The 26,565-nt window shown below is 41.9% G+C and overlaps 1 protein-coding gene across 1 annotated transcript in view; it reads right to left on the bottom strand.

Annotated features, from left to right (window-relative positions):
- Positions 1-26,565, bottom strand: part of SORCS3 (sortilin related VPS10 domain containing receptor 3) — a 266,570-nt gene that overhangs the window by 117,104 nt on the left and 122,901 nt on the right. The window contains 2 exon segments of the mRNA XM_041415598.1: positions 3,111-3,269; positions 22,187-22,286. Coding sequence (XP_041271532.1) covers positions 3,111-3,269; positions 22,187-22,286 — 259 coding nt within the window.

The following is a 26,565-nucleotide window of genomic DNA, read 5'->3' as shown; positions in this document are numbered from 1 at the left end:
AAGACTTCGGCTGGGGATTTCCCATGGCGCTGCTGTCACACTCAAAGAGCACTGCCCATTATCTCAGTATCAGCCGTGACTGCAGTGAACCTGGTGATCCTTACTCAGAGTGACAGTTCTTTCACAGCTCTTACTAACCCAAGATGTGGCTCAGCACAATCTACACCTCAGTTGTGTTAAGCAAACATTTCAACTGGGAAAAGCACTGCTCCATGGTTCCATTCTAGGACCCACATTGAAACAGCACTTCAGGCCATCCATCTGACCAGTGAAGGAAAGCATGAATGGCCTTGAATGCAAAGGCAGACATCAAGGAAAAGCCTGAACTTGGCACTGCTCCATTTTCACTTGACCAACAATCTACAAACCAACTCATCTTTGCTCTTACAGTTTGAACAATTTTATTCGGTTTCTGGGATAAAATGCAGGGTGTTTCTAGCTCAGTTCATTTTTCTTGTCTTTTTCCTGGGCAGAAGATAGCAGCTCAGATGTGCATACAGATGTATTTTTTTTTGAAGGAGCAGAAGCAAAAATACTCCTGGCCTGTTATTGCTGTACTGGATCAGGGGAGCATCACCTCACAGTCAAGCATGTGCCTCCCTTGTATTTTGATTTCTCCTTCTAATGGCTAACATCACAAAGAGATGACAAAGCTCTGCAAGCAGAAGTACAGTGCTTCAACCCAACAGCAGAGGCTCTCACTCACTGCACATGGATCTCTTTGCAAAAGCATCTGGCTCATCTGACTTCTCACATACATGACTGCTTCATCAGATGCCTGTTTCTTCCAAGCCTGTCTGTATAAACACCAGGATCATGCAAAATCATTACCTCCAGTTTAAACATAGCATCAAGACATTTTGTGATATCAAATAAATAGATTGGTCTTTCCAGCCTACTTCAAAGTCCCTGTTACACTGATCCTCTGAGTGCAGAAAACTATTTGACATTTGACTAACTCCTTCATACAGTAAAGACTTGATACTATGAAAGGGGTGTGTTTACAATAGCTTTGTTCTTGCAAATGTCACTCAAGAATCATTAGTAACACAGCAGCAAAACACCTGGTGCCTGCCACAGCATTCTTTTAGCAAGTGGGAAGCAGAGCAATAGGAAATTATTTGATTATATTCTCAGTAACTACTTTGGTAAAAACTTGCACTAGCCTCCCAAAGGAAATTCTCAAATAGAGAGGCACAGCATTTTAGCTATATTGTTCCTATAGCTAGGATGTGAGACTGACCAGCTCAGAAATCTTCAAGAATAACTGCAGAAATTGAAAATCCCACCCAGAACACACCCCCACATCTGACAGGTTAACACATGTATTTGGTTTGTGTGGAAAGGTTTTCATAGCAGGGAGGGAGCTGCAGGGTGACTTCCATGACAAGCTGCAAGAAGCTGTCCAAGAAAGCAAACACAAGCCAGCTCCAATATGGACCCACTGGTGGCCCAGGTCACACCCATCAGTGACAGGGGCACCACCTCTGAGATAAATTATTCATGAAGTGAGGGAAGAAACAAATTTTCAGCTTCATACAGAGTGAGAATATATGAGAGAAACAGCGCTGCAGACACCAAGGTCAGGGAAGAAGGAGGGGAGGAGGTGTCCCAGGTGCTGGAGCAGAGGTTCCCCTGCAGCTCACAGTGAAGGCCATGGTGCGGCAGGCTGACCCCTGACCCATGGCAGGACAGGTGAAGGTGAACCCACAGGGGACCCATACTGGAAGAGTCTGTTCCTGAAGTCTTCATCCTATGAAAAGGACCACACTGGGGCAACTCATGAAGAACTGCAGCCTGTGGAAAGGACTCACATTGGAGAAGTTTGTTCAGAGCTGTCTTCTGTGGCAGGGGCAGCATGCTGGAGCAGGGAAAGGGTGTGAGGAGTCCTCCCCGAGGAGGAAGAGGCAGAGACAACATGTGATGGACTGACCACAGCCCCCATGTCCTGTCCCACTCTGCTGCTGGGATGCAGAAAAAATAAAATTGTGAGCGAAGTTGAGCCCAGGAAGAAGGGAGGGGTGGTAGAAAGGTATTTTAGGATTTAGTTTTTACTTCTCATTAGTCTATTCTCATTTGATAGAGCAGGGTATAATGGGATAAAGTAAAGTACAGCAGAGTATTGATAAGTCATAAATTAAATTAGTTTCCCCAGCTGAGTGTGATTTTCCTATGATGCTAATTGCTGAGTAATCTCTCCCTGCCTTCATTTCAACCCACAGACTTTTCATTATATTTTCTGCCCCATCCAGCTGAGGAGGGGAGTGACCGAATGGCCTTGATGGACACCTGGCATCTAGCCAGGGTCAACCCACCACAATGAGGAAAACTTAGTGGTTATTCAGCATGTTTTCGCTTTCCAGAGTCTTGGGATGTCAGAAACATATGAGAGGAAAGACAAAAACTTGGCAAGTTTTAAACTTCATAGAATTTTTAACTGGATTATCCTGTCAATGTCCCAGCTTTGGACTGTAGTGGGGACTGCTGCTCCAGAACTGAAGCACACACACATCTCCTACAGCACTTTACTACCACACTGCACCTGCTCTGCTCAGCACCTTTCAAGACAGAGGTGTGTGTGCTATGTAGGAGCAAACCTGCTAAGGACAAAGTAACAGACTGGAGAGGTCTCACTCACAGAAGGCACTGCAAAGAGTCTTAAAAGTGGCACAGAGGAGTTTCTCATCTGTTGCTGCTCCCTGACTTCCAGTCTGCAAGCAGAATGAGCACCCCCAAGGCTCAATAGCCAGCTGTTACAGACCAACTCAGCCCGAGTGCTCCATCCTCAGAGACAGCGCAGAAATCAGCGCCTACGAATCAATAGATTTTTAGAACAGCTCCATATGTCATGTCAAATCTCTAATTCTTTTCATCTTTCATAGTAACACCACTACTGAAGTTTCCACACCCATCATGATCACTCTAATACTCAGCTCCTTTTAACAAACCAGCTTTGGAGTCACTGCATGGCTTTTGAGCACATTTAAACCTGCAAAGTGAGAACAGCAAAGCACACTATAAATTCTTCATCTCTGAGAGGGAGCAGTTCTAGACAATATCCCCTTCAACTCCTGGCTCAAAATCATTGAAACATTAAATTAATTGCTTACCTTTTGATCCAGACTGTAGGCCAAGATCCACTCCTCCTGCTTGGGGTGAAAGAGCAAGCTCTGGATATAGAAGTTCAAACGGTACTTCTGGTAGGTGGCTCCTTCATCAGAGCTGATGAGGATGCTGCTCTCAATCTCTGGATCACTAAGAAGCATGATCTAAATCGAAAAATGGAGGGAAATTGTTAATGGAACAATGAAAGTGAACATCATTTAAGAGTTAGGTCATACAGCACTGACTCCTATCAGATATATTCAGATCACTCAAGAGTATAACATCCCACAGAATTAGGATGGGTTTTTAGTATTTGAGTTTCATTTTCTTTGGCAACTCATTTGCTGATTTAAGCGATTCATTTTTTTTCATTTTATCCAGATGAATTCAGAAAGCCCAGCAAGAAAGAAAAATGCTATGTACTATAGTTGATTTTGGTTGGATATAGAAACTTCAGGCAGCCACACCAGGCTTTCCTGGACCATTTTCTGTCTCCCACCTCTCCCGCCACATGTGGAATCCTCTCTCCAAAAGTAAACAACGAGCACTCCTGAGATTTAAGGCTCATTACCTGGCAGCTTGCAGTGCTATAAATGAGAGCATCAGCTCCCTGGAAACACAGAATGCCTTCCTGGATCAGCTGCTGGCAGCTGGGTATAGTTCACATGCACATGGGCAAACACTGACACCATTTCATATATCACACTCCCAATTTGTACAGTAAGAGACATTCATTCAGTCAGTGAAAACATAATTTTCCCCAAGCATAGGAAAGTGCATGACCTCAATTTCTACAGGGAGGAAAACACTTCTGAGCCTCTAATTTTAATTAGAAAATTATTACCAATATTTTAAAATGGGTTGATTCCACACTATCAGATGGCAATCTCTACATAAACGTTATCAAGAAAAATGTTGTGGAAACATTAATACCATCTTATTAACATCTGGAGAAAACGACTTCACATTAAAGCAAATACCAGTACCATAAAATAAAGGCAAACAGTGGGAAATAAATTAGAGCTGTTCTAAACACAGCAGGTTGTTGATACAGCAGCTGAATCAAATATAGAAACTGTCTTTCAGCAGGAAAACAGATCTAGGAATGGCCTTTTTTAGCTCACTGCAGAATGATCAACTAGCTGAGATCCACTGCAGTTTTGGGCTTTGTCGACATTGACTTCTCTTATCCAGCTTCACAGAGCTCCAACTTCAAGGCTACAGTGGGGAAATACATTAATTTTGACAGCAAAAATCAGTTTCAAGTAATGGTAAAACTCTTGGTATGTTAGGCCTTCATCAAGCAAAAAATTTCAGTGCTTGTTTAATCTTAAGCACCTCATTAACTCTATGAAGTCACCAAGGGAAAGGGAATATAATGTAAATGGCTTCTGATCCTTTCTATTAAGGAATGAAAAGCTGAACTAGAAGGGAATGTTTTCCCAGAGTAAAGTCAACTGTATGAATCCAGCTTGATGTCAAAACACCTTCAACATCCCTCACATACACCACTTACCAGCCCCAAAATCAATCCCTAGCCATTCCCACAGGAAGCCACAGTACAAGTCCTGAAGAAGTGCCCTTGCATTGAGCTCTGGTGCACGGTCTGGGGAACAAGAAACGTTCCCACAGGCAACTGATTTCCTGGGAATTAGCCTGAGAAGAGACCTCCAAGATCTCTACTCTAAAGGATGCTTTGGTACATTTCTTCTTTCTAATCTGATCAATTTCATTATGCCCCAAACAATAATAATTTCACAACTATTTGAAGATACTTTTCTGTCACTTTTGAATTAGACTGCAAAGACATTTTATACTCCTGTTCACCTAAAGCATATTGCCTATGCCAGAGAACTATAACATAGTTTAGTAAAAAATCACTTGCTTATATGGAATGGAAATGGATGTAAGCCTGGCCATTTAAGAAGACAATCCAGAGACATCTTATATTTAAAATAAAGGATACTTCAGGAATAAAAATATTTTTCACCTGATGTAATAGAGGATTACATAGTTAATAATGTTGTATATTAAAAGGTTACTTCTGGAGATCTGTCCTCAAATAAGGAGCACAAGTCAGCTAACAGTAGCATGGACATGAAGTGGCACACACACAGAACATCCCCTCTGCCCTGTCTCACATGATCTGCAGTGGATAGTTCAAGAAATTGTCATATGAGACAACAAAGGCAGTATTTCCACCAGATGGTTGACAAATCTGGCCAATTTGTTCTTCTGGATGCATAACAGTGGTTACAAGACCAGCTAATAAAACCACCAAACTAGGAAAGGTGGAAGAACCTAACAACGGCCATATCTAGAGATGACATCAAATAAATCATGCCCCGTGCCTTCACCCAATTTCCACATCCACTCTCCAATCTTCAAATGGAGAAACGAACACCCAACACCTCTGCTGTCATCCATCCTCCCAGGAAAGGCTGGTCCTACACAGAGCAGGATGGAGAAAGCAGGAGGCTCAGTCAGAGTGAAAAACAAAAGCTCACCACCAGCCACGCAGCTCGGACTGGCACACATTTGTTACAAGGCACACAGAGAAAGCAAAGTGACAGACTCTGAGCTTTTCTTTTTTTTCCTACTTTTTCTCCTGGAAGTTATAGTGGGAGGGAACTTTCAGCCTGAAACTACCACTTCTCATTATGGGACCAGGATGAAGCATCTACCCCACTAGTGATTTAGATTAACCACTTTTCATTAAGACACAATAAACAAATTCCAGTCAGAATGAGCATTTCTGAGAGCATCCTGTGTTGCCATTTATAATTGCCATAAGGAATAGCAAAGGAGCACCAGAGAGTTGTCAAATGTAATTTATAAGGGTTTAAGATCTAATCATTTTCTATAATATTAAATTAAATTGCAGCCTTTATTTAAATGAAAATTACATTTGGTCTTTCTATATTCTAGATTACTTATATATACATCCATATGTAAAATGTTGCTTTTTTCTCTAGTTTAAGTGGAGAGGGGAAGGGCAGGCAGGACTGGTTACTGCCAAGGATAAATCCTTGAAAACATACTTTTCCTGACCTTCAAAATTCAGTGAACAATGAATGGCAAGCACCAGACGAAACAAAACAGGCTGCAAATCAGACTAAACTTAGGATAGTTCCTTAGGAATGGATACAGAGGGAGACATCTGCCTGGGACATGGTGCATCTCCTTTAAAGCAGGAGCTTTGGGGACAGTGAGGACACATGCAGAGCTGTTCTGAATGAATTCCAGGTGGGCAGAACACCAGACACCAGTGAGGCAACACATGTAAAGAGGATGATATGGAGAGGCCACCTTGCAAGAACATTAATTATAATACATGGGCTGAAATCTTCAGAACATGAGCAGGAAACATATCCAGCTCTGAACACTTCAAGGGGATTCACACCAGGGAATAAACAGCACAAGCTGCAGGCAGGAAGAACAAGAAGAGTATGACACATGCCATACCTGTGCCTGCCATAATGCATTTGGTACACAAACCACAGCAGTAGTTAGGATTCACTCAGATTTGTTGGAGAGTGTGTAAGACCCTTAAAGGAGCTCAAATGCAGAAGTAGGTAGGAAGGAAAGTGGCACCATATTGCAGCACAAATCCACTACAAAGTCATGCCCTCTGATGGGGCTAATATAACAAAAACTAGGGTAAGACTTGTAACTGAGAACCTGAGCTCCTGCTAGCCAGATCAAAATTCCAGGTATGTCACTGGGTTAATGCACACACCTTCCATGGTATTGCTTTCACATGGGTTATGTGCAGGTGGACGAGTTAAGATGGTGCCACACTCCTCTTCTTCCGTACCAGGGTAGCCAGGCACCAAAGAGAGCTGTGATGTGGAATACTGAACTGTACAGTAATGAGGCAGCACACCTCTCACAGGCACAATGCTACAACATGCCCAGACAGGCATGGAAATTCAGGTAGCCTGAGCAGAGAGATCACAGTGGAATGTGTTTTTTATGCAGCTGAATTAGTTAATAAACAGCCACTGGACCAAAAAAAAAAAAAAAAAAAAAAAAAAAAACCAAAACAACATGCCATATAAATGGCATTTTTATTAATATTAGCTTTCAATGAAGCCTTTTATTTTTCTCAATGAACATAAATTTTCACTGTAAATTACCAAAGTGCATCTCCCTAAATCAGCACAGACCAGTTTTATAGGTGCAATAATCTGTAGCAATAGTACCACTGAGCTACATTAGCAAAGGAGCACCAGAGAGTTGTCAAATGAATAAAGAAGACAGGTTCAAATAAATGTCGTTTGTTCTGAGAAATAGATAGACAGCATTAAGCCATTGTGCATTGCCTCCTGATTCTCCTCTTCACTTTGAATGCACTTTTCACAAGCTGTCATTTTCAGAGGTCCTTTTCACATTCACCTATGTAAAAGGCTATTATAAAAAAAAAAAAAAAAAAAAAAAAAAAAAAAAAAAAAAAAAAAAACACCAGAAACAAAGCAGCTACGAAAATAAACAAAACCAACAGAACACCTACAAACCATGCAAGCCTCCACGGCTTCAAAAGAAATGCAGTTCCTTAGCAAAGTATTAGAATTTATTCTGTATCACTGGATTATCCTCTCCTACAACTGAAAAGGCAGTTTTGCCACAAACACTGCTGCAAGGACAGAAAGTTGAGGTTTAGTGTTTACAGGTTCTGGGGATTTCCATATTGAATGTGCTCAGCATGAAAGTGAAAAGGTTTTTTGGGGCTTTTTTCAGCCTCCTCCACTAGGTCCTCAAATCAGAAACACTTTAGATCCTTCCTAAAGCCCGGCCCCACCTACATCATCAATGACAAAACCAATCAGATTTTAAAAAAGAAAAATATTTCACTTGATTTAAAACACTTGATGGGTTGTATTGTCCCATGTCTCCTTCCCACAAAGCTTCACAGTAGCTTTGAGTTTAAAAAGCCAAAAAGTCTCAACAATTTATACTGAAGTGTCAATGAAAGTGGAGGATTTTTGCTTTGTTCAGATTTTTTTATGTACTTTTCTCCTTTCAAAACTGAGAAATCAAAATCCAGTGACATTTAAAGGCTTAAAGATGCAAAAGTTGTTTTCTTCCTTCAAAACACCAGTCCATCACAAGTTAAATATGAACAGTCTGGAACTCTCTGATGGGAAAAGTAATTTTCTGCATTGAAACATTTTAGATTACATGTTTGACCATCTGAAATTTCTCACTGGGAAATACCTGGTTATTAATTCCCCCCTCACTCTTTCCCTCTCCAACATTATGACTGCAATTACTTGCCCTACAAGCTAAAAGATGCCCTCAGAGGTCTGACCACAACCCAGATCTCCTACAACACAGCTACACAGTATGTCTAAAACCCTTCCCTGCCATTCCCATGGAGGACAAGTGCAACTCATTGCAAAGAAAATCTCATCCTTTTTTCCCCTTTCATCTACATGCCATTTCAACTAAAAAACTTCAGTTTAATTAAATCAGCCCAATTCTCCATGAAGCTAATAAGTGCTGTACCATAACTGTCTCCTTACCAGCAAAAGTAACACCCATATAAATCAGCAAAGCTAAAGCTGTCTTTGAATGATTTGCACTAGTTTAGAAAGAGGGTTTCTAGAAAGCACACCTTAACTTTATACAAACTTCCATGGATGTTCAGAGATGGCTAAATACCTACTCACAGCCCTGTAGATATGTTCATCTCTACAATAATCAGGGGGAAATGAAAGCAGCCTCTGTTTTCACCAAGCATATCAGACAGGAAAAAATGGGACATGTCACTGATAAAAATCTGCTCTAGAGAGAAATCCTGTGTATTTACATACAAGCAGAGAAATTCACTCCATCATTTAGGGATCAGCAGCTGTGACAAGAGGGACAGCTGCTCTCTGGGAAGCCAAACAAGACATCCATGAAGAGGGCAACAGCTTTTATATAATTACTTTGTGTGTCAAAAAGAAAATGATCATTGCAAACTTTTGTGTTACAGAGCAGCCCCGATTTGGGGCTTCCTTCACATGGCTCAAAAACTTCCTTAATGTTAAGGATAACCTGTGGGCATCAATCAAGCAGTAAAGGGGCACTGAGGTTTCATAAGAGACAAATTGTCTGGACCTACCCCATTTCAGCTTCTTGTAAATTCACTTCTTATTGCCCAAAATTTAACATTAATGGCAGATCTAATTAATGAATATAGCACCAGATCACCAACTCTCAGAACCATAGTGCTGTAATCTTAAAGGATGAAGTGCACTGCACTGACTTTATAAGGGTTTATGAAGCATGTGTTATAAAAGTACCTCAACCATAAGGCTTTTATACCTTGGCACTCACTTCAATACAATCCCATAAAACCCAAGCAATCTTTAAGTGTTAAAGGTGACTTTCACTACTGTATTTATTATTGGATAATGAAAAATGACTCAGACACCCATAGAAACTCAGCAATGAAATAAGAGTTTCCTGAGACTTTTGCATTGGGTCTGCATTATATGTACCGTGACCAAAGAACCCAATGGCTCTCTCAAGACATTCTAGACACTTCACACTAATCTCCCTCCAGAACTTCCTTCCCATCAGGAATTCTTTGTAATTACAAAACAACCTCTAGTCTGCAAAATCACATTGCTTGCCACTGAACTTTTCAGACGTCAACAGCTGTTTCTGTAAGAATTCAGCTCCTCTGGAGGACCTGTTCCATAGACTCCTCCAGCTGTGCCAGAAACTGAGACCTCTGTAATCCGCCAGGACTGGTTTGAGAAGACAGCAACATCATAGGGAACCCATGTGTCCCCATGTTTGCAGCACTGAGACAGAATGATCAGAGTACATGATGTTGTTCAGGTGACATGCAGGTTGTCTCTGCAGAATGTTTTGTATTTCATAGAGGGTACATATAAGAAGAGAACCATTATCAGGAACAAAGTAAAGAACTGTAAAAATGAAAAATTTTCTTTAACATAAAACAACAGGGTTTTTGAAACAAAAGTGAGCAGTGATAAAATGAGTACCAGCACTACTATGCCTTCTCTGAGGAGATGCACATCAGCCTACCACACTTGTTTACAGGCAATAATCCTGGTTAATCTTTTGTTGTCTTCTATTGTCTCTTATATCCAATTATACCCAGACAAAAATTACAATTAACTGTTCAGATTGGCACAAAATTGCAAGAGGCTTTTGGCACTTCAGCCATACCTGCCATAAACTGCAATACCAAAACAAAACACTTCAGAGAGTTCCAAGCTCACACACTCCCTTCCCTATGGAGAGGGCACTCCATTTTAATCACCACCTCCAGCACCTGCTCAAGAGCACAGATGCACCATGCAAGAAGCCCTGAGGATCAGGAGCAAATTAAGGTTAAATTGCATATAAAGTAAGAGCTCTTCAAGGAAAACCACTCTGCCATCCTCACTGGCAGGTGGGAAATTAAAATCTATCATAGCTGTAAGACTTAGACAAAACTCAGAGTTGGGAAAAGAACACAGATACTCCAAGGCTGCCATCTGAGCCTTTGGCCCACAAGGCCAAATCCCAGGCTGGATCCAATTTGCATGCACAGGAGTGGAATAAGCCATGATAACATACCCAACAAAGCAGAACATCTTATCTTTGTTTTGCTGCTGAGCAGGTCAGAGCAACATGTCTCCCCTCTTTCTCTCGCCTTTTTGGCACTGGACACATGTACTTTTCACTTTTAATTACAAGGCACAGCAAGCATTTGCTTGTCAAATTTCAGGTGCCAGTGGGGATGGAAGCCATCCAAAAAGCATGTGCTTGACCTGGCAAGGAGAGACTGACTGGCAACAGCCAGCCACATGCTTGGTTGTAAAACCTTTTCATTGTCACAGCAAGGCAGCCTTTATCCAAGGTCACTCCAACCCATTATATTCTTGTTACAGCTGCACATTCTCCAGCTCCCCACAGATCATGGGAGCAGAGTCCTCTGCCACGGTATTCCCACCTGCCTGAGGCCACTGCAGTGCTGTCCAGCTAATCTGCCAAAGGCTTTTCTGTGTCACACCATGTTCATGCAGAGTTCTGCTCCACAAACTGCCAAATGGGTCACAAGTATCATCACTGGATTTGTACATCCACTTTGACCAGCACTTCTACAAATGGGCCTGAACCAGAGGTAGAAGAAACCTCCACTGGTGATCTTAGGCACCAGCCAGTGCTTCCACACAAATACAAAGCTTCTGAGCTATATTATTATATTGTTCCAGAGTCTGGTATTTCTGCATAGCACAGCTCTGCATGATGCCTTTTTACTCCTCTGGACTCTACACAGGAAAGCCCCAGTTGTTATAATATCTGACACATTGTTTTGTGGTCACCAGATTTTTTCTAGTGACAGGGAACAGCTCTAATCCCAAACTGTCTTCACAGAAAGAGAAAAGCAGCATTCACTGTTATAATTATATGTTATTTGAGTAAATGCATGGTTGTGCTATTCTCCATACAACTACAAAGTAATTTTCATCATTATGGTAACTTCCCATGTAAGCAGAAATAGTTACAGAAAATAATGTTATCAGTAAGGAGAGGCTGTGTGCACCACAGCTGCTGGAACTGAGAACACCATTTATACAAAAACACTCCTCTGATTATAGGTCTCACTTGGGAGAACACTTTACATGTGGGTATGAGTTTACTCACAGTAGTTGCCCCATTACAGAAAACAAAAAGATGTGCATGGATGGTTACTCATGGGGTAAACTTTTGCAGCCTGTATTCAGCAATCTATTTCATTTGAGGACACTAGAGTGTTTCATGACTCTATAGAAAAATAAAAATCGTGTTATGTATCTCCCTTGAGGCCATTAAATCTGAATACAATTTTAAATGCATCATTGCTTCTCCTTTGCTTACCCACTTTATTTTTCTGCTTTTTTAGTCAGATTGCAGAGTGAACATAGACAACAGTCAGCTTTATCACTGTTCACATCCAGATGCTTATAATCTATCTCAATTTACTTACTTGGCATCTATTACTCATGTCCCTCACTGTCCCTAATGTACTTCTCTTCCTAACATCCCCCATTGGAGGAAGCTAAGATGATAGGAGGTCTATCCAATTTCTGGGCGCAAGGCTGAGGCCCAAGTTACAAAACATGATGGTATTGTAGTGCTCTGCATTGTAGCACTCAGCTCTAAGCCATCCAGTGAGGTTGCAAGCTCTGCATGCCAACTTGGGTGCCAAAGAGTCAGGTGCCAGAGATGGGAAGGTTCAGGACCTAGGCAGAGGATTCCCAGCCAGCACCTCAGTGGCTTTGACATTTTCCATCACATTTAATAATTAGCTGCCAATGAAACAGTCCTTGCAGGTTTATGGCAGTAGTCTTGTCTGAGCAGGGGAGTGGCTACCCCAGTGATTGAACCACAGCTGCTACATCCTATTCCAGCAGGCCACCGGTACTTCACAGCCCAGGGAAAATCATGTGCTTTCCTTTCTGTATCCCTTCATGCACATGAGTGAGCTCTGGTCACTGTAGGCTTCTGAAGAACCAGTGCAAGAGGAAACAGAACTGGAAGGGGGGATAAGAGTTTTATCCCCAACACAGCCCTGACACTTTGATTTTAGAATCGATTGCCAAACATCAGAAGATTACCAATCTTACTACATTTTTCCACACTTTTGCAGGTCCTGAGTACTGCATTCCTTGATTTCTTCTCAGTCTCTGAGCACACCTGCTCCAGGAGTTTTGCTGCTTTCTTGCAGGCATTTTTAAGGGTTGTGTTGGTCTGCCATGGGAAGGTTCCAAGGGAGAAAAATTATGAGCTTGTTTTGTAAGCAACAGAGAATTAAAATATTAGAGGGCTCACTGTAAAAGGCAGAACCAATCTCTCCTCAGAGACAGAAGGACAAGTCTAAGAGCTGATTGCCTAGATTTATAAGAAACAACAGCCTGAGTTTTCCCTAACTGCACCTGTGGACCACTTAGAAAACCCCTGTCTTTACTTTTGGAGTCCAGCAACATCTTTCTGTATACAATGAAAAACAGGCTTCTTAGAACTGAGAGGGTGAAAGGGCAATGAACTGCCACTAATGAACATAGAAGTCTCAAGCACTCCACAACATAGTGAAATAGCTCTCTAAGATCTAGCCCTGCCAAGCTCCACGCTGAAGAAAACTGATTTTAACACAGTCACAGAAGTGTTTCCAGGTTTCCCTGCTTGGGATAAACTATTTCACAGAGAATTGATAACACCAGAGCTGACATTACAGTTACACTGTAAGAGGCAGATGTGTGTATACACCACAAACTGAGACTGTGGCCAGCACGTGCCTCGCAGACTCTGCTAATCTAGGCTATTAAAATGAGAATTCACTCAGTAATGCTGAGTTTCTCTATTCTTCACTTTATAAAAGAATGAAATAAAAAGATATTTTGCTGCTTATTATTGGGTTTGGGGTTGGCAGGGGGTGGGGGGAGGATTTTCCTCAAAGAGAAATAAGTAAGTATTGGTGAACCAGCACTTATCACTAAAGATCAAGGTCAGATCATTATATGATCTTCAAAAGGACCCACCTGCCCCTTTTCCAAGAGCTGCTCTCCACCCATTCTATTATTTTTCCCTCCTTTTTAATTACAGGACATAGTGACTCACTGTTATTGATTGATTATCCTGCTGTCTGTGAAGCACCATGCCCCTCCTCATTAATTCAAAACTACCTTATTTTTCATACTTCATAAATTAATATATTATTGGAGCTGCAGCAGTAAATGAGATAGCTATGTTTCAGAGTGTGGTAAGGAGAATGGAGAAAGGAAAAAAGTCTCATAAAATTGCCATATACCAGGAACTGCAGCTGTGTTCACCCTGCTGACAGGCCATGTGTTAATACAGACAGCCCTGTACAAGATGCTGCCTCCTGACAGACCCTCTCCTCCCTCTAACCAAGGCAAGGCACTCTGAAAGCTCACACAGGTCCACTCTGCTCACTTCATAAAAGCAATGTTCATGCTAGGTGACAAAATTGCAGCTTTATTTCAGTTGATATCATAACTCCCAATCTGTCCTTAACAACCCCTGTCCAAATTGGAGCAAACTATCTCTATTCTTCTGACTGCCAGCTCTGGGAACTACATCTGAATGTAAATGGGATCTCTGCTCTTTTACCTCATTTCTTGTCTTTATGACCTTCTAACATCCCTAAGTCTCCACAGGGCTCTGACTGGAGCAATACAAGGTGAAGCAGGCAGAGAGTGCAATAGGAGAGAGGGACTGAATTCTAGGGAGGCAGACAAAGCAGCCCTGTCATAGACATGCACCATCCTGCCAAGCTTATCACTCTCACCTGGTAACTCTCCTTTTGCTCCAAAAATTGTTTGCAATTTGGAATATAGAGGTACAAAGGTGCAAAATACAGAAGAATAATGGTACACAAAGACAACCCTAATTCAAGTTTTGTGATATATGAACAACTTTTCCCTCATAAACACTGAAAAGATAGCTTACATTGTAAATGCCAGTTTCTATTTATACCTATTTTCTAACCCTCCTCCCTTCAGCCCCATTAAATAATGCCATATGGGAGTATTTTGTTAATTATCTCAATTGCATTTATTTTTAGAAACAGCTGATGAGCAGTGTGTGTGGTTCAGGGGGTCTGGGAATTTTTTTTCTGTTTGTTTTTAAACTTATCTGCTTCTTCAAAGAACTAACTGAAAAAAACACCAGGAATCGCCAGTTTTCACATTCATGAATTCCAAGGGACAGCCTTCTCTGGAGAGCAACAATCACATTGCCCCTGTTTAAGAAAGGGGAAAACTTTCACTGGGGGTCTCTCATAATTTTGGGTTCCAATTCTGTGTTATCTGTGCTGGAAAATGGTCATCTCTCAGACCACAGATGTTGCATAACCTCTGTTTTTCTCTATGATTTATGTGAAGCCAGAAATGGTAAAGTTAAAACCTGCAAGCAAACAGACTTTGTTCTTTCTTTAGGGACAGGACCCTGCAGGTCAGGTCAGGTTCCAGTGGGGCATCTGGCATGCCAGGCCCCACAGTCCCTGACTGCAGGAGGGCAGAAAACTCTCACAGGAGCATCTTGACTACAAAGATTCACAAGAAGGCACAATCTCAAAATATATTAGTAACAATAATTAAAAGAAAAAAAAAAACAAACAAACAAATCACACAAACACAGACACACCAGGAAAAAAAAAAAAAAAAAAAAACCAAAAAAAAATACTAAAACACCAACTTGGACGTACTGAAAAAGATTTAAGAGTATTTATGCCTTTATATCTCAATGTTTTCCAGGCATTGATCTTGAACCATGTTCAGAACACTAATAAACCAAGCCATCCAGCATCAGGAAAATATATATCTTAGGTAGGAAAGGTCAGAAAAACCTACTCTGAAAATGTGACTTTGCTGAATTCAAAACAGAAAACAGAAAACCCTTCAAAACAAGAAATTCCTAAAGTCCTCTTCCTGAAGTACTACAAAATGTCTGTAATTCAGGATTTCTTTCACACAGTTGCAGGTCACAGTTCTGCAAACATTTACAAAAATGATCTCTTTTCTCAGTTGCCAAATTCAAGCTGAATTAATTGGACAAGCAGAGAGAAATCCATGTACACATCTCACAAGACTGCACCTTGTAAATAAAACACATCATGTCACACATCCTCTCACTTTTCCATAGATGTTGTGGGTGACCTTGAGGAAATCATCTTTGCAACAGCAGTAAGTGAAGAAAAATATTACTTCTTCATTCACATTTTATTCCTCTATTTAAATTTTCAGTTCTGGAGACAGAGTGTGACTGTCCCTGAAGTGTATTTATAAGATGTTACCCCCATCACAGCCACGTTTGTACAACCCACTGGTACAACCAGAGTAGGCAAACCTGAGCTCAGCTAAGGCAGGCACTGTGTTTCACAGCTTTCCTATCTGCCCACATCAACCTGGACTGGATGACATGGATTTTGGAGCTCTGAGAAACACAGAAACATCATATACAGCTCAGCGGGTCCAGAGAAGGGGCGCACACAGAGAATTTTACAGCAGCATTTGCAGGTCAGGTAATTTAGTCCCTGTTAATGGCAGCTGCAAAACCAAGAGCTATTTAGTGACTGTATTCCATTAGGCTGAAGGGAAAGATTAGGGATAAAAGACAGTAGAAAGAGCTTGTTCCATCACTCCTGCCCTGTGGCTCTAACTCAGCCACACTGCCTTTCAGTTATAAACGCATTCTCGAGATCACATCACCGAGTGCCAGTTTGCAGCACAGACCCTTGATCACAGTGTCAGCACAATGAGGAAAAAGGGTCCAGGAAACCTTCCATCTTCCTAAAGCCCAAATGGCTTTAGGATATTCCACAGCTCAGTTCCTCACCAATAGCTTGGGATGCAGTCTAAGGAAAAAGCAGCAGATGATGAATGGGAGCTGTGGCTTAGCACAGCAGCTCAGTTCAGGTTGGGCTAGCAAGACTCAGGTACATGCTGGAATCTCTGCCTCATCAACCTATCACACGTTTGAAGAGCAAGGAGAAAACAAAATGCTATAGAATTCCCTTTGGGAGCATGAGAACTAAGAAATGAAGGCAAAACCAAAATAAGTTTGAATCATGGTTCTGCCCTGAGGCCTCAATCACAGCTGAGGAATTCCCTTTGGAGATACAGAAGGCCAGGACAAGTTTTGTTCTCAGCGACTCTCCAAATGAGCAAGAAGAAATAAAGGGGAGGTCAAAATGACTTGTGCTCATTTTGGAATCTCCAGTTCCTGTAAAGGGAGATGTCACTCCCAATATTCGAGCTAGTCACCAGTCAGGTAGATGCATTCCTCTGCAATTACAGTATTACAGACAATTAATTTCTTCCTTCATTAACATGAACAGCAACACAGTATTGCTCTCTGCCAGCTCATAAACAGTTGCTGCACTTCAGCCCCCAAGAAACTGCACAAACAAATCTAATTAGATTTATCTTTCATAAATTCTTACTCTCTAAATACCTCTGAACATTTCTTCTGATGGGCCAAGTTCAGAGGAATGGTGAGGTATGAGAGCTGCAGCATGACTTTGGCTTTTACAGCTTCAGAGATTTGTGCTGCCCCTCCATTTTGATTCTGTGACAACTAAGAAACTAGCCTGAAAAACCATTTTCCCAAAGCTCTTTAACTGAGCACCATAACTTTATTTCTGCTTTATTCTGTGTGCAACTACTGTTCAAATAGCTTAGCTGGAAGGTCTACCTTTAAATAAAACCTAAAATGCTTCAATTCTGGTACAAGGGAAAAATGGGGGGAGTCCTCATTTCATTCACTGCACCTGGGTGAGGCTTCTGTTCAGACAGTCAGCATAAAAGGCCACAGATCTTTTAATTCTTCAAGTTATCACCTGCAACAATGATTGTAATAGCTCAGGGGAAAAGCTAAAAACAACTGCAGCCAACTGAATTGTAAAGAAAATTCATGAAGGAAGGTATTTTTAAGACATCAGAACTGTCACCTCAGATCTTAAATGCAATCAGGGCCTCCAGTTTATCCACACCTTCTCTGAGCGACACTCTATACAGGAAAATGGGGTTGATTTGTCAGAGTTGTTATTCTCTTCCTTTTTCCTCTCTTTCTTTTGCATTCTTTTTAACTCCATCATCTCCACTCCACAGTATTCCCAAGGGTAGAGATAAAAGTTTCTTTGTAAGAACGGGGTTTTCAACTAAACAACATCTTCACCAAGAATAAGCACTCTTTACAGAGTATGTCACAGGAAAAAGTAATACCTAAAATCTATGGTTCAACAATTCCTTGAGATTCAAAGTGGCACCTCTGTGCCTGAAAGGAGCAGCGCTTCAGATATATGGGACTTCAATTCCTATCTTCTTTCTGCACACTTTTGGAAGGGCTTTACATCCCTCTGTGAGGTATCAATTGTAAAATGAACCCTGTTATTGACAACCAAGAAGAAAGCAAATGTTCTCACAACAGGGGACCTTACCCAGCAGACCAACTAATGCTAGAAAATATGGAACCACAGCTCCAAGCAGTGACATTTTGAAGTGCAGCCAGTTAAGCAAAGAATCACAAGCTTAACTTTTTGTGGAAATTATTCAATTTTCTAACAGAATTTTTTCAGCAGCCATAAAGAAATAAGAGAACTAGGATAAAAAGAAACCGGAAATTTAAAAAGTCAAGAGAAATGTTCCTATTAAAATAGAAGAGATTTTTCCCTTAGTGTTTTGAAAGAAATAAACACTTTTAATTCCCAGACCACTGTGAAAATCTGCCTCTAGTAAAATGTAACTAACACCCAAAACACAGCTTTAAATTAAAGGTCAGCAGGGAACTGAAATCTCTGCCCAGCAGAGAGTAAGCAGCTTTTTGTCATATCCCCAAAGACAGACAACAGGCTACAGGGTAAAAAAGCCAAAGCTAATCATTTTGCTAATTTCAGCTTTTCAGAGCACTCAAACATCTGCTGTTAAATCCCATTCATCTGTAAGGAGAGGGTGCTGCTAAACAAACATGAAAATTTCTCCATTCTGAAGTTTACCACAAGTTACCTGCTTGTGGCAACCTACTTGGCAACTGGACAAAGCAGATGTTTCACATGTGGTCTTTCTCTCAGGCCAGCAACTGGGTGGGCAGATGCACTGAAAGGGAAGATGTGCCCAGGAATACACTCTGCCTACTGGAGCATCTTCAGGGGTTTGGAAGGGTCAACACTGCCGGCACTTGGCTTCTCACCAGAGCCCAAAACAGGAACTCTCAAACAGCCAGTCCCCAGGACTTCAGAGCTGTCTGACTGCTAAGGGCAAAGATCACCTGGAGTTTCACAGCAGTAAGGAGAGTTCAATACAGGTTTTCCTGATCCAAACACAAGTGCCTATTGTGCAAGTGAGAGGAGAAACAGCCCAACCACCTGCAGGAGAGCAGATCCAAGTCTGGCAGTTTCAACTCCCAGCAGCAGAGGCTTTCCATACACGCACAAAGCCTTGTGAAATCCTGAAGTTGTTACTTCTTAAGGGAAGGAAACTAGCAGTGTGACAGCTCCAGGGGAAGATGAAGCAATCCTGGCTCACTGCAGGGACTGTTTTGGCTACCATGCAGCCAGAGCCTGCAGATTCACAGCGGGCTGCAGAATGTGTGGCAGGTCCCTTATGTCGGCACCCAAGGTGGTCTCAGATCACCAAGCTGGCCCTGACTACTTGGAATGATACCTCTGAGGTATCACTGCTGGGAAAAAGAATTCCCAGCAGCTTCCTTTGGTACGTGCATGTTGTCATATTGGTTTAATATAGCTGCAAATGTCAAATTGCACACGGGCAAAGTGCATTTCCCCAGTACCTTCTGTGATTTCTAAGAAATGGACAAGCCCCATCTTGGCTCCAAGAGCAGCCATCAGCAGGTTGAGGAGCACTTGGAGCAGGCAGAGCTCTGGCAGCCACATCTGCACCACAGACAATTCAGCTCAGTCTTTGCTCTGTGCTTTGGTTAACCCTGTGCATGAGGAGGGTGGGGTGGATATCACTCAGCAGCAACATGTAAAAGCCAGGAAGAGCTAGACTAAATCTGATCTCCAACAAATAAAGCACAGGTTGCCAAAAAAATTAAAATATTCCCAAAGTTTTTCAAAAAAAGAAATCAGAAACAAAAGGCTTTTCTTTTAAAAGAAGAAAGCAAAATTCCAGCTTTTAAATCCCAGTGCCTCATAATTGAGCCCAGGGTTATGCCACAATTCAGGTAAATGATGTTTATATAACGGGAATTTGGCTGAACACAATTCCTATTTAACAGCTGAAAAGAGGCATTTTGGGTCTTCAAAGAAATCTGACAGGTAATTCCCACTGTAGTTCTGCAGGGTAGCTGAGCAGTAATTATCCTTCTCACTAGTAAATCAATTAGGAATGAATGTATGGAAAGCTTTTCTCCTCCTCCAAGTAAGCACTAATCCTCTAAGCACTAATGAGCAGACAGGGCCAGCAGCAATGTGCAAACCCATCAGAAATCCACAGGAGCTACCAGGCAGGGAGGCTCCAACCAGTGCCTGGGAGTGAGTGCCTCAGGAGAAAACACCTTGCCTGGAGAGGTCTGCATGGCTCATGTGTGACACAGGCTCCGTGCACTGTGTTCTTGCTGGTCCCTCCCTCCCACTTACTGCCTCAAGCAAAGACCTCTTGTGCAGCTCACAAGAGACCTCTGCATCATGTTCAACAAGGCAGCACTTCCACTGCTGGAGGTGAACCACAAGGGACCTGGGATTTTTCTGCTGGGATGCAACTGATTCACCTACTGCTTTCTGATTCAGTATTGGCAGCTGTCCTCAGGAGCTCAGCAAAACCATTCTGCTTACTCCCCATGCCACAGGAATAATATTCACCCAGGGAGACTGGGAGAAGACTACAGCCCTAGTGCATTTTTTTCAGTGCATAACCTCAAGAATCTGTATGAGGAGTGGGTGGATAATAAACCTAAACCTGAATTTGACAAATTTCAGATGTTCTGGTCCAGTGACACTTTGTTCAGACATTTCTCAAGTGCTACATGAATATCTGGAGTTGCTTTGATGGTTAACAAAGCACAGTTCAGACAGACCAGCTGTTTAAGCATGCACAGTAACAGTGCTCATGTATTTAGCAGAGGTAGAAAGAATGGAAGCAAGTTGTTCCCACAGCAGCCAGCACTGAAGCTGGTTTCCTATGAGTTTTCCTTACAGCTTGTCTCTACGTTTCATAAGATTTTTCAGACGGGATGAGAAGGGCACAGATAGGTCAAAAATCTTTTCCTTGAGACAGAAAACCAAAAATTTATTTTAAATTTCTAATCTCAAATAAGTAAAGAGCAGGTAAAGATAGGCCTATATGCCACTATATGATGAAATGTAGGTGGTTTTAATTAAAAAAAAAAATACTGCTAATCTGTAAAGCTCAGTAGCCTGAGAAATTGCTAGAAGATAATAATATATCCTTGTACTCTGATTTGTGAGGGAGTCTTTACACCAGTGACGTAGGATTTGTAACTGAGCATATTGCCTGTGCTTTTGGGTGGGCAGAGTTGCTTTGGAAACAGAATGAAGAAGAATTAACTCTTCAGTGCTCTCCATATTGGATATAGGATGTTTGTGAAGGGCAGGAAAACTCACTACAAAACATCTTAATCTGTACTTAGTAACCAGATCTATCCTGCCTTATGGTGGCATAAACTGAAATAAACATCAGTCCCAAAACATCTGTAAACGGACCAGTGTTGGAAAACACAGCTGTCATAATAAGAACAGTACAAGTAGCAAGTTACTAGTTTGGAAATCTTTTGATGGAGACAGGATATGGCCAGTTTGGAAGTGATCAAGCCAAATATGTTGCACTGGGCCTCTACAGTGGCCAAGCAGAACTTCACTGTCAGTAATTAGCTTCGTGCTGCAGCCCTCCCACACTGATTTCTGTGGGTAGCTGAAAGCATTTTTGTCCCACTAGCTCCCCTGAATCAAAACAGGCAATAATTTTAAAGCAAAAAGGCACTGAGTAGCAGTTCCTGGGCTGTGCTTGTGTGAGCCAGCTGCAGCCCTAATTGCATCACGTGGGAAGAGTGAGCAGGGGCTAGAAAGCTGTGACCTCATCTTCTCTCCTACACAACCAAATCAAATTGTAGGTCTTCCACCCACTCTCACAGGCATATTCTGCTTTCAGCCCCCTTACATGATGCAACCAAAGAAAATGTCATTTACATCTTTACCTCCAAATGTGGGGAAAAAGAGTCAAATGCAGAAATAAATGCCTCTTACTCAGTATTTCTAATAATGAGACACAAGGCAGGGAGATGTGTAATAGTCAAAGCTGGTGTAAGCAAAAAACCCAGAAATATTTGAGTGAGCTTTTTAAAGTTGTAACAGTCAGAAGCAAAAAAAAAAAGGCAACATTTTTGCTTCTCCACTAAAAAGGAATTAAGTCCTTCATCACCATCACAAGTAAAGCAGGATCAGTTCCATGGGATTCCATGGAATCACACCAGTGCAACTTAGACAGCAAATTCAAGCTCTTGTGAATTACCAACAGATTTCACTTTAGGATCATAATTCCTCTCAGAATGCTGGCATTTTGTTTCTATAGCTACCAGTGCAATGGCTCTCCCTTACCTTTCTCTTGTTAGTGGGACTGACATACAGGTAGCTCAGCACAGTCTTCAGGCCTACTTTGTCATTTAGCTTTTCATAGGTAGTGCCATAGTCTGTTGACCTTGAGAAAAGAGGAGACAAAAAGAGTTTATGTGGTTATTAGAGCTCAGGGGAAGGGAATAACTGTGTAAACAGATCATCCAAGTTACAATTTGAGCATTATTGTGCTTAAAACACAAGTTTTATGTTTCATTTAGGGTGGCCAGCACAAAAGAGAAGAAAACTTGAGTCCTTGGGGCAGTGTCTGTCTCTGCATTCATGACTGTACACATCTGGGGAGCTGTGGTGCATGCACATCAACTTTGGGGGTAGGCTCTGCCCCCATGTGCCAGTGTGGGACTACAAATGGTATCTATACATAAGAGGACTCTGATATCAGCAGCACCCTTAGCACAAATTCTCTCTTCAGACAAATCCAACATAAGAATCCAAATTAAATCCAACAACAACAGTTTTATTTAGGTAGGTTGATTTTTGATTTGAAGATGGGGATCCAAATGTGGCTCAGAATTGTAACAGCTAAACTCATGTCTAGATAAAAATGTGCCTAAACTGGCATCTTGAGTCCTCAGTCACCCCCATCCTACTTTTTGCCAGGCATTTCATTTTTCTGAGTTACAGAGACAGATTCAGGCCCCTACACTGGCAAATCCCACCCAGAGGAGCAGATGATCTGGGGGTGGTATTACCCATTCGTGACTGGGGAAAAGGGCTGCTTCGTCACAGAGGGTTTTCTGTAGTGTCCTCCTCCTCATTTGCGGGCATGTTTGAAACCTCACTGCCCTGCTTGTTTCTCCACTGTTTTCCTACTTTGTTTTCCTAACAAGCAAGATTTTTCTGCAGAACAACCCAACAGCTACATCGTACAGGATCCCCCACCTGAAGAGTGCTCAGCACCAGCTGACTTTAGCAGGGAGGGGTGTCAGACCCTGCCTGAAAAGCTCCCCCACTCCATGCAAGCAGTGGGGAGAGCCTGGCTCCCAACCCAATTCAGCTTCTGTCACAGGGACAGAGCAAACACAGCCCTCAGCAGATGGACAAGGAAAGGTCCTCATACTACTTGGACATATCTACAACTTTATTAGGATGAGAATACATGGCCCCTGCCCTCCTCTCTAATCACATTTTTTACTGGATAGATGATAAGAGAACACGCAGCAATTCTGTGCCTTTCCCAGTACTGAGCTCCAGTAATTTGGTTTTGTAAGTTCAACAAGCCTCAAGAATTTGCAGCTTTATGGTTCTGCTTGAGACCAATCCTCTGCTCCTTTTCTGTCTGGCAGAGAAATGGCCCAAGCCACTTCTGGCATCACAATGAACAGTGGCTGGAGAAACTGAGCAATGCCAGAGCCTGCACCCAGCTCTGCTGCTTTCCTTGCTGCTAGCAGAGTCCAGAGTGACACCAAGGTGACACAAGAGTGACCAAAACCAGCCAGCTGGTTTCAGGCTTACAAGTAGTAGGAATCACGAAGTCAAAAGCTTGCCTTGTTACTGATGTGGCTGCAACACATTTCCTTCAGTGCATCCTTAAAGGACGATTCCTAAATACTTTGTAAAGTCCTTCTTTCCTTAAACATTTTGAGCCAGCCTGTCTCATTTGAACAGTCACCAGCCAAGGTGCTTCAAGTCTCAAACAATTTCCTTGTGTTTTGGTTAACACTTTAATACAAAAATAGAGCTAGTACTAGCTCCATTTGCACTTACCACTCCTGTGTACTAATGCATAGTAGTATCACCCACTGGGCTTCACACAGGTACCCCAAAGGATATGACAATAATGTACTGTATTTTCATAGAATTTTCCCACCCAAAGTATCTGTAGCTCTTGTCTCACTAGTTATCAATATCAAACAAACAAAGAAATAATAGCAGCCTTCCCTCTGCAGTCAGTCTCGAAACTGAAGCAGCTTTATTAATGAAACTGAATAATCCAGGACAATTAATTCCAGTACATGAGGCCTCCTATGCAAATTCAACAGGTCAGAAATCCTCAGGTTACAGTAAGCTCTAAGCAGAGGATAACAGACACAGGGCAAGCAGAGCTACTTCCTTGATCTTACCCTTCCAACAACACTGCAGCTATGAACAAGCCACTTTTGTGACTACACATGTACCAGCCACCAGGCAGTGAAAGAGATCACTGCTTTCAATCAGCATTAAAAGAGAATACAAATAACAGTTTAATATTCTGACAGAGCTACTTTGCGTTTGTTCTCTGAGTAATTTTAAGATCTCCCAAAATGCTTTCACACTTCTAAAGATGCAGGCTGGGTGCCCTAATGACTCTTTCTCATTAAACCATTTTCACTCATTGCATTTGCCCTTTCAAAGCATAGCTAGAAAGGAAGAAGGATCATTATTTCGTTAGCTTCTCTGAGGCTTTCTTTATTATCCTGACAGTCACCACTGGCTTCACAGAAACATCTCAAAGGATATCACAATAATATACTGGATTTCCATGGCACTTTTTCTGGCCAAAAAATCTAAAGCTTTTGTCTTGTGCTAATCCATTCAAACTAACAAAGTCCCAAAAGCCATATTGGGAAATACTATCTCTATTCTAGAGGTGAAGAAGCTGAAAGCTTGCATAGGTAATGGATTATTTTTTCAAAAGCAGGCATCTACAATTAGGCATTTCAGATTATGAAACCATATAGTGTAGGGCTCAACTCTACCACCAAATTGCCTAATTAGAAAACAAGCATTTAAAAAGAAAAAAAAAAGTTGTCTACTAATTTTAGTTACCCAAGCCTGAGCATTTAAAGAGATGTGACCCACAGGTGGAACAGAAAAGTTTTGAGTCAGCTTTTAATCTTAACTTGAACCCTTCTCCTTTACTGATTACTTCTAATTCCAAATTAACTAGCCATACAACCTTACAGTTGTTTGATACTACAAGCAGACTGGATACCATATTCTCTCCCATTCCTCTGGTCACAATATGATCCCCTTCCAAGGACATTATTAAAGTGGTGGAGGGGAAGAAAAGTTGTGGTTCTATCAAAATGAAAAAAGACTCAGTGATATAAAACATGGTTTCCACGAGTCACATCCAAAAAGCCTGCCTTAACTTTGTTTAGGCCTTTAATGGCAAACTGATCCTGCCTACCTGGTTCTCTGGGTTGCTCCACTAAAGCCATCCCTGGAATCTCATCATCTTGGAATGTTGTTACTGCCTTCAGTCTCAACTGATGTTTGCATATTGCTTCGAACTACACACAGGTGTACACGTGAAAGTGTTTTTAACAATGGTTTCAGAAATGCTCCTCAATACACTGCTTGTAGCACAGAAACTCTTTCATTACAGGACTAGGAATGCTACAGTGATTGCTCCCCTGCACTCAGCACTGGTGAGGCCACACCTCGAGTGCTGTGTCCAGTTCTGGGCCTCTCACTCAAGGGACTCATTGAGGTGCTGGAGTGAGTCCAGAGAAGGGCAAGGGAGCTGGGGAAGGGTGTGGAGCACAAGCCCTGTGAAGAGTGGCTGAGGGAGCTGGGGTTACTCAGCCTGGACCAAAGGAGACTCAGAGGTGACCTTATCACTCTCTACAACTACCTGAAAGGAGGGTGTAGTGAGCTGGAGGTGAGCCTCTTCTCCCAAGTGACAGGACAAGAGGACATAGCCTCATGTTGTGTCATGGGAAGTTCAGGCTGGACATCAGGAGGAATTTCTTCACAGAAATTATACATTGGAACAGATTGCCTAGGGGGATGGTGGAGCTAGCATCCCTGGAGGTCTTCTAAAAGAGACTGGCACTCAGTGTCAAGGTGTAGCTGGCAAGGTGCTGTTGGGTCACAGGTTGGACTCGATGATCTCAAAGGTCTGTTCCAACCTAATTGGTTCTGTGATGTGGAATGGACTCTGGTCATATATAACAATCCTGTATAAACTCAGTCCATGTGTTTTGTCCCACATTTCTGTAATAATATGGGTTTGGCCCCATTTCTCGTGATGACCTTAAGGGTCTAGGCTGCATGAGACTTTTGCTCCTCACCAAATTCTGCATATTCCATTTGGAAAAGCAAGGTTTATAATTTAGTGCTTTATTGGGATACTGCAAGTTCTTCCATAATGATATTCTGTTTTAAACAGTAGAGGGGAATAAACCATCTGCTTGATTCCATTGCCCTCCTGTGACAGGCTATGATGTGTTTAAACCATCACTGCAACCTCCCCCAGTCTGGCAGAGCAAGGTGCAAGGGATACACAAAGAAACTTGTCTATACAAAACCTGGTCAAAGTCAGAGCACCACAAGCTAACAAAATCCATCTCGTTCCTCTGAATCTGAGCCTGAGCTTCTCTGTAAATCCAACAAACTTGCCTGAGCCAGCAGACCTC

This window comes from Onychostruthus taczanowskii, unplaced genomic scaffold (genome assembly GCF_017590055.1).
Source record: "Onychostruthus taczanowskii isolate IOZ18803 unplaced genomic scaffold, ASM1759005v1 scaffold5, whole genome shotgun sequence".
Taxonomy (NCBI): Eukaryota; Metazoa; Chordata; class Aves; order Passeriformes; family Passeridae; genus Onychostruthus; species Onychostruthus taczanowskii.
This window is presented reverse-complemented; position numbering and strand designations above follow the sequence as displayed.